General features: G+C 39.7%; 1 protein-coding gene across 1 annotated transcript; it reads right to left on the reverse strand.

Annotated features, from left to right (window-relative positions):
* Positions 1-5,306: 5,306 nt before the first annotated feature.
* Positions 5,307-6,745, reverse strand: CH25H (cholesterol 25-hydroxylase). Its single transcript, XM_036385775.2, has one exon. It carries the CDS (start codon positions 6,673-6,675, stop codon positions 5,851-5,853), a length of 825 nt encoding a protein of 274 aa, XP_036241668.1. The 5' UTR covers positions 6,676-6,745; the 3' UTR covers positions 5,307-5,850.
* Between the last annotated feature and the right edge of the window lie 2,674 nt (positions 6,746-9,419).

The raw sequence follows: 9,419 nt of genomic DNA on the forward strand, positions 1-9,419 counted from the left end.
AGAAGTATTTTGGTGTTACCAGGAAGGGCAAACACCTGTGGAGATTGCTAGGATAAAAGCAGAGGGGAAGGCAGCTGGTGGGCATTTGCTTTTTCTGTGAGCTCAACTGAGAAGGACACTTCTGCTCTTACAGGTTTTGTAATTTGCAACTGTCAGGGGAGCTGCTTGTGCAGTTTTAAATCATTCCATTTCCCAAGTTCTTTTTTCTTGAGAGCTTGACAAATTCCACTGTCTCAGCTATTTAGACTAGTTCTGGAAGTTTTGTAAATAAATCCCTTAAAGTAACTGTGAAATTACCCATGTGTGTTGTTTGTTAGAGGTGTAATTTTTCACAGCTGCTGTGAATGGCTGAAAAAGTGTGTAAACAGACACCAACAAAATTTTGAGCTTTTTCCTATTCTTTTGATAAAGAGGGTGCATCTTGCTCACCTTAAAAACAGGTTTTTCTGTAGATTTTGGACTACTTAATCCCCTGAATTGTTTGCTGCATAGATCTGAGAGCAAATAAAAATATGTGCCATCTAAATTCTCCCTGGAAGTACAGGTAGCCCATCCTTTCCCATCCCATTGAATCACATATCTGCAGTATTGAAGTCTCTCTCAATAGACTGATACCGTGTTTCTCCCTGCCTGGCCTACTAGCCATCCCCTTTGGACTGTTGGCTTTTTTATTTTCCACAGGTAAAACCTGCTATCTCAAATCTGAGCATGGAAGAGACACTTCAGTCCATGTGCCTGTAGATCTTTTTAACTTAGTCTTACGTTTGGTGACACAAAAATATATTTGCATTTATGCTGACCAACGGTGGAGCTCCTTCTTGCAGGTCACTATGTTTTGCTGCTGTGGGAATTTCCAGAAAGAAAGAGATAACAATAAGGAAAGGCTGTGTGTGGATGTGGAGTCTGAACCATTCCACAGTGAGAACCTGAGGGCTGAAACCATCTGTGCTCTGGTGGGAAGGATATATCAGTGCAACACTCCATCCATACCTGACAGCACCGCACGCTGCACCAAGGGACAGAAATAGAAGCACTTTCCCAGCCTCCTTTCTCTTCTTCCTCTGTGCACACCTATGGCCTTGATCACAGCAACCATTCCAGACTGGGAGACAAGGTGATTAGTAGGCCTTTAAAACCTTGTCTTTGAGAAGAAAACAGTTTGAAAAGAATTATTAACAACTCAGCATAGTTTCCCACAGCTGAAGGGCCCTCTGCATTGGTTCTGTTCCCTTTAAAGCCTGGAATGCTTATGCTGGTTAGTTTAGGGAGAGAGTATGGGACTTTTTTCAGTAAACAACTTCAAATTTCCCGAAATTGGAAACACATTTAAGTTTTGGAAAACAATTGTTTGGCAGTTGCTTTTACAAGAAAGCCATGCTGCAAACACAGCTCTAGACTGCTGCAAAGACCTTTCAGGTTGGATTGCACTGAGCAATGCAGGACCAGCATCAATATTTGAGCATGCAAATCCAGGGCTTTGACGTGGTTTACGTGTAAACGTGATGCTTGGTTCACACTCCAGTCAGTTTCTCTCCCCCAAGGAAATCTGTGAATAATTCCAGTGAGGTTTTGTACTTTCAGAGAGTCCAAGACAGATGATTTTTTCAGATACAGATCCATTACTAGTTCAAAAAGGGTTGCACGGATTTGGGCAGGTAAGAGAGAAAGCTTAATATTTGTGCATGGAAGCAAGTGTAAGTGAAACTGAAGGGACTGCTGAGGCCACTGAGGTAAAGCCACATCAGAGTTATTAATTCCTTCTAATGATATTGAGAGGCAACAGATGACAATTAAGTGTTCTGTCATCACAAATTGCTTCAAAATTAATTTAGAGATAGCATTACCCAAAGAGATGCTAGTTTTTCATTTAATCCAGATAAGACACTAGATCAACCAAGTCACTAAATCCATTATTGATACAGATTATTTTTCATAATAATAAATCACAAAAAAACATAAGAAATCATAGTTATAGACCAGAGCTGTGTAGGTTTTCCCCTGTGAAGTGCTTGCACTTGATCCACATGAGGGAGGAGGAAGCCTTTTCCAGCCTTTTCCAGCACTGAATACTGACTCAGCAGGGCTCTGGGCATCATATGCTCACTCCAGAGCACCTGAGGAGCCCACTTTACAGCAGCACTGAAAACACATTTAAGTTTGGAAACACATTTGTACCACCAGGTACAAACTTGTCCCTTTGCAGTGTCATACTTTTATCTCAAAATTGCCAAACTGGCAATTGTCTGTCTTTGAAAGATTCAATCTAAATTTCAAGAGAAGAATAGGACTAAATTGCCAGTGAGAATTTGGGAACTCCTGCAATTCACAAGAACAGACAAAGAGTTCAATATTTAATGTGTGCCTAAGAATTAAGATAGAGAAATACATAAAGTCTTCTTTCTTTAAGCTTTATTAAATTTTGAAGATATAAAGTGGACAATAGCAGCCCCAAAAACATTAATTAAATAGCTTCAAAGGTCTCTGCAAATGACCACAGTTCAGCTTTCAGCAGATTGGATAGGAATTCTGTGTGGAACACCATGTCACATTATAAAGAGGAAGGAAGCTAGGAGAATTATGGAACAGAAGAGAGAAAGTTGGGTTTGGTTTTCTTACATAAACCCTTACGAGTGTAAGGGTTACCCTTCCTTTTGTCTGGTAAAGATTTGTGGTAAAGACCATGGGGAAATGCAAATATAGGAAGTAGCATTGTAAAATTCTGTTTTCAAATCTCACCACTATCAATACACAGAATTTACTGTTCTCTCACGCTCAGTGGCACAGTATATGCTGAGCTTTCAATGAAAACAGGAAAAAAACCAACCCTTATTTGCTTTATCTCCAGTATGTGTTTTCAGTGAATTGCAAAGACCTGAAGTTATGTGTTTGTTTGGGTCTCCTGCTCATTAATTTTTCTCACATGCACAACTAAACTTAGACTAAAGTAAACTGCTACAGAAAGCACTTCCAAGTACACACAACATGCAAATGGATTTAATCCCTCAGAGTTTTGAACTTAATTTACCTTCAAAAGCATTGCAGACATAAGGAACATGTATGCTAGGATTATGCCATGAGGATGAAATACAGAAATTTCTAGTATGGGATTCAAAAAAGCCATTCCAGGCATGTATTAGTCAAATACTCATTTAACAACTTTTTTTTTTATTATGGAGTGTTCCAAGTTCTTGCAATAATGATCCTTTAAACTGAGGTTCCAGGTCTGATTGGCTATAGATTAGGTACTGATATAACCTGGGGCAAATTCCATAGTTGAGGAAATACGTTCTTGGTGTGTGTGTGAAGTGATGCAAATGTTGAGGATGTAAGGAAGAGGCAAGATCACTATGCAGCACATTGCCTCCTTCCTTTGCCAGTTTGATCATCCTCAGTAGCTGTCAGGCTACCCTGTCAGTGCCAAATCAGACAATCATCTCACTTGACTTAACAGCAAGCACAGTTTTGCCTGCAGCTGACTTGAATTCTCTAGTTCTAGTATTATATAAAGTACTACATCAATTCTTAAGCTTCATATGAAAAGCAGAATAATCCCCTTGAGTTTAGCTACAGCCTTTCTTGTGGGTTTTGCTCACAGGATTCCTACAGCAACATGAGCAAGTACCAGTTAGCCTTACCCTTGCTTACTCAGAGAGCCAATAGTACATGACTGTTATAGTGTACAGTTACAAAATACAGTGTAAGGAATAACTCATTGAAACCACAGATTAGCCTTGCCAGATGCTCAGAATTTGCCAAGCTGAATTAAGTGGGATTTCTAGAACAGAAAGGATAACTCTGGGACATCTCAAAATGGCTAAACAGCTCAAAGAAATCAGAAAATGTTTTTTTTTCCTCCTGCATTCAGCAGAAAAGAAAGAATAATTCCCCCTCTTTCTAGAACACACAAAAATACCTATGATTACAAGCATCAGAGATACTGGGGATTCTTCCTCACAGCTCAGTAGATGAATGACAAATTCCAGTACTATTTTATGCCTCAACTTTGCTCTCAGTATGCATCATGCCCTGAACAAGGAAGAGAAGGGTTGCTCTTCTGTGATATCCAGAGAGCAGAGACAGCATTTGAATACTAAGATTGCAGCATTTCATATTGTTTATGAAGAGGTTTATGAACATTATTTCCTGTTATCAAAAAGAGCCAGTGTCTCAAAGTGCTGCTCCCTTATAAATTCACATTGCTGGAAATACTAAGGGTTCTCTTTTCTACTGGACAAACAGCCTCTGTAAGGTCACACAACCCTCTAGACATAACATAAGGACAAAGACATTTTTGGATGATGATGATGTTTAAGTGTTCTTTCCACACTTTCTACATTATTTGTGCTTTCTCTGTTTCCATCATCATCCTGGAAAGTTTATTAGTAATACAGGATAGGATGATAACAAGCTTTAAAATGTTTTGTAGGAGACATTAGACACCCGTGTGGATCTCTGCTGAATGGGACATCAAAGACTTGCTTATCTCTTCGTGCCTAATTTTTTCAGTGTTACTTCTGTGAGATACATTTTGATCTTGTGTATGTAAATGTTCAAGCAATGCATACCCATTTTGTTCTGTCTTAGGATCCTGAAAGGTCTGTTTCTATTCCCCTGAAATCTGCTTGAAAGAACTATCTACTTTGTAGAAACCCTGTTTATATTCCTTGACAGGATTTTGCATGCAAGTAACAATTGATACGATTCTGAAGGACCAATGCTCCCATTTAAAGAGCTGCTTAGTAAAAATTATTCAAGCATCACAGAAACATAATAATAACATTTCACTGACTTTTTAAACTGCATTCTTTAATATTATGTTTCTACAAAATTGAAAAATATTTTAAAATAACATACGACTCTGGAGTAAAAGTAAACTACTCACTTTTGAAATAATATTACAAAACTCTGCAACTCTGAAATTAAAATGGATGTCAGTCTCTTTTCCCATTTAAGAAGGGAAAAACAAGAGGAAATGGCCTCAAGTTATAGCAGGGCAGGTTTAGATTGGATATTAAGAAAAAGTTCTTCACTGGGGGTTGTCAAGCACAGGATAAGGCTGCCCATGGAAGTGGCTGACTCACCATCCCAGGAGGTATTTAAAAGATGTGTAAATGTGGCACTCAGGGACAGGGTTTAGTGGTGGACTTGGCAGTGTTAGGGTAATGGTTTGGACTCTATCTTAGAGGTCTTTTCCAACCTAAACAATTCTATGATTTTATAATTCAAACAAATGACACCTATGCAAAAGGAACCATACCTGTTCCTAATATGGACAGAGGAATTAATAAAATGAAACATAACATGACTTTAAAAGAATGAGCATATTTATTCTCTATTAGAAAGAGACAGTACATCAAGGTAAAAAATATAAATATCAAAATCATTTAACAGTTAGCCAACCACCCTGACTTGGCAGCAATATTTTGCAAAATCATTGCATAACAATTTTTTCTGGCAGATTAAACTCCACAAAATCCATGATGTGTACTTTTTCTGTTTACATCATAAATCATCCTACAACAGTAAGATAATGTTCTGGTGTATATATAAAACATGATACATGCTTTATGAAAGCTGAAAAGAAGGAAAGGAGAAAGAATGTCTCTTAATGCTTCCCTTAAACCTTAGACTCAAATTTAAGCAACAGATAGTCACTTTTCCATTTGCAGTCATTTAACACAGGCAGTTCCAAGTACATACACAAATACACAAATATATTAAAAGGATTTGTTATAAATAGCTATTGCTTTTGTAGGCAGCTTCAAATATACAATCTTCTGTATCTCTTTAAAAAAATAATGTCCCATTTTAGTCTATTAAAAATAAGAGTTCATCCACAGGTAAATATTCTTAATTAGAATGTGACTCCGTGAATGTCCCAAAGAGTTTGTCCCAGTGTGTGAAGTAAGGAGCATAGTTTGATCTGAATTTCAGATGGTGGAGATCATGATGTGGTGCTCCTCCATACAATCCAAAAGGCACAAGTCGGTGAGTTGACCATGGGAGGTCATATCCAGAATGGTCCTCCACTGACAAACCAATGTTTACAAGGAAGAAAATCATTTCTGTCAAAGGATGGCATCCCAGGAGCAGTGGGTTTATAGCAGCAAAAAATCCCAGTGACAGCAACTCCCACACGCTGGAATACTGAGTAGTAAGTGCAAATGTCGACACGTGCTTGTGATGCACCTTGTGGAAGGTCTTGTAGAGCCAAGGCACCCTGTGATGAAGCAAATGCCACAGGAAGTACTCGAAATCAAACAGCAGCAGACAAACTGCTACTTGCAGCAGGACTTCAGGCAGCTCTGGAGCTACCACTGGTAGATCCATGGGTCTCCAGTACCAGTGCAGAAATGTCACCGGGAAGATCAAAACAACATGGTGATACACACTTTGAATAATGCAAGGCACCATCATTCCAAGACTTGGATAGGTCTGTGGCTGGATTTTGTATTTTCTCAAGTCTGGCAGTCTAATGCTTAAAAAGTCCAGTGCAACATATGGAAGACAGAAAGCCATGTATGCTGTAAAAGAAAACAGCACTGGAAAAAATGGTGACTTGATCAACGGCTCCTTTGCGGTGACGAAGTCCCAGAGGGGCTGCAGGCACAACCTGTCCTGCTGTGCCTCCATCGGAGAGCTGAGCAGCACTCGGTGTGGCAGGCTGCAGTTCATGCTGCTTGCAGGCTGAGGCAGCTGGAAATCCTGCAGGCTTTTATGCAGCCTGCTCCAGCAGACTCCACCCCCAGACATTCTTACATAGGAATGAGAGTCGTTAAAGGGGAAGCTCTTTTTCCTGTCGTACAGAATGCAATATAATGCATTACAATCTCAGAATAGAATTAGCTGGCCAAGGTTATCTGTAGAGCTCTACCAGAGACCTGCACAGTAGAAAAACAAGCAGAAGTGCAGAACTCTAATGCTGGAATTCAGAGAAAGAGTTGGAGCATCTTCTATTCCACTTACTGCAGACACTTCAAAAGTTGCTGTTTCTTATTAATTTTGAATCATGCCATCCTTTTTTATCCTTTTGTCTTTATAGACAAGGCAATAAAAATTACCACTGATTTATTTATTTTATGTGCCTGCTACTTAAACTCCAGGTCTGACCTGTGGATATCTGGTGGGTAACAGTTGTGTGCAAACACACATTTCCTTAATGATCCCTTGGTTATAAAATAGCCTTAGTTAAAACCTTAAGGAGACCTAGAATACACTTCTAGTCTGGATGTGGTGGCTGTGTCCTATCTCCAACTTGACATTTGAAGTCATGTTCTCCTTTACATACCTGTATCCACTTGACATGGAAAAATTCACCTGACATGACTAGATGCAAAATTGAGCCAAACACTTTTGAAGAACACGAGGTCCCCCGGTGCAGAGAAGAATACAGGGTAAAATCTCATTATGCTTCCTCACAGATGCTTAGCTACAGTATTATCACATTATTAGAATATTCACTCCATATCTCAGCAGCTATATTAGCAAGTTGATATGAAAATCCCCCTTTACCCATATATCAAACTAATATATGCACTTAAAAGATCCACCATTAGTCCTATGTCCTTTAAAGGATCTTCCTCTGACCACAGCCAAGCACACCACAGGCAGAAGCCAGCAGGCTTGACTCCAACATTACTAATTAGCTAAAAGCTTTTAGAGGTCAATGATGGAAGTTTTGATTTAACCACTAAGACATTACTTCTTTTGTGCTTTTAGAAAAAGAAAAACAAAGCTTTGAACATTTAGGGGAAACAAAGCTTGCCCTAAGCTTCCTATGAACTCACCTCTTTTGTCAGTAAAGCATTTATTCTAATATTGGAAATGAGGTCAACTTCCTGGATGACTTTATTAGCTTGTTCAGATGATTTTATTTCTTTGCCAATCAGAAAATAAATCTGATGGGGCAAATGTGAGACTGCATTTCCTTGCTTCTGAATAATTAAGAACAATTCATTAGCAGTGACCTTTTCTGAATATGCATGAATTTGTAACATTTAAGTTTGCTTTCTGTTTCAACTGTTTTCTTTTCAATAGATTCTGTTCCCTCCTTAGGCTTCAAGAATTTCACTTAAGCAGTAACATAATCTGTGCTATTATTATCAGTAGGTCCTTGTTGGAGACAGGCTTCTACCTGTTCCATATATATTTTGGAATTCAGATTCCTTGCTGTTATGAGACTGTTTTGTTGAGTTAATTTATTTAAACCATTAACTGTTGTGAATTGAAACCTGGTGCAAGACACTAATCTAACAGGTGAAGATCTATATCCAAGAGCTTTGTTTTAATCTTCTGACTGCATTTTATCCTAACCTCTATTTCACAATAAGGCATTTATAACACCAGCTGGGTCCAAGAATATTATTGTGATTTCTGTTGATTTATACAGTCACAATCAGAAATTAAGTCTCCCAGATGGGATAAGTGATCCTCTCTATTATTAGAATTATGCAGGGAATCAATCTATTTTATAATGTGTTCCAAATCTCATATTCTAAATTTTATAGTATTCCAAATCTCACTAAAGGGAGATTGACATAAATTGCTCAGCTGCCTTAAAGACACTCCTCTGACTAATCCCTACAGATACGTGAAGTCTCAATAAGTTTTAGAGCCATTACTGCCCACAAGCTATATTTTAAAGAATAGGCATTCTGCCTGCAGATTAGGTCATAGAAAAATATTCATAAATCCCTCCAGGAAAAATAACGGCATTCTGCAGCGCTATTTCTGGGATATCCCGCAGCACAAGGCCCGCGCAAGGCGCAGGCGAGCGGCGCTTACCTGGGAGGCTGGCGCCGCCCCGAGCCCGGCGCCGCGGGCAGGGCTCCGCCGCGGCCCCGCTCCCGCCCGAGCCCCGAGGGACAACCGGCCCTCCCACCTCCAGAGGACAGAGCCTCGCCCTCCAGAACCCGAGCCCGAGCCGTCTGCCTTAGCCACCAAACGGCATTTATCATGGATCTCCGCTCCGCCGACTTCAGTTTCCTTGTCAGCGCAAGGTATGACACCAAAAAAAAAAAGACTAAGTACACACTGACCCCTTCTGCACCTTACTCAGCGACACAACCCCAGCTATCTTCGCTTACAATGCTGCCAAAATTTCCCATGCGTCGCAAGAATCTCTCAAAAACTCACTCCCGCTACAGAGTTTAGGTTGAAGGGCACATAGTTTGGAATGAGGCCCCACAAAGGGTCTTAAATAGATTCCACATGAGCACAAGATGCAAGCACCTACCCAGGCTGCACTGTTAGGTACGAGCTATAACGCAAACAGGGCACTACTACAGTGGGTAGCAGCAAAATGAGGGAAAGTTAGCGGGAGAGAAAACTAGAATCAACATCCTGAAACTAATCAGCATTAGAGGGAAAAATTCCTTTTTCCATCCTTCTCTTCTCCCCCTCTGTATGGCAGTATTATT

This window comes from Molothrus ater, chromosome 8 (genome assembly GCF_012460135.2).
Source record: "Molothrus ater isolate BHLD 08-10-18 breed brown headed cowbird chromosome 8, BPBGC_Mater_1.1, whole genome shotgun sequence".
In the NCBI taxonomy this organism is placed as follows: Eukaryota; Metazoa; Chordata; class Aves; order Passeriformes; family Icteridae; genus Molothrus; species Molothrus ater.

Bases quoted from the DNA above. Each gene is read 5' to 3' on its own strand.
- CH25H (XM_036385775.2), bottom strand. From the start codon at position 6,675: ATGAACTGCAGCCTGCCACACCGAGTGCTGCTCAGCTCTCCGATGGAG.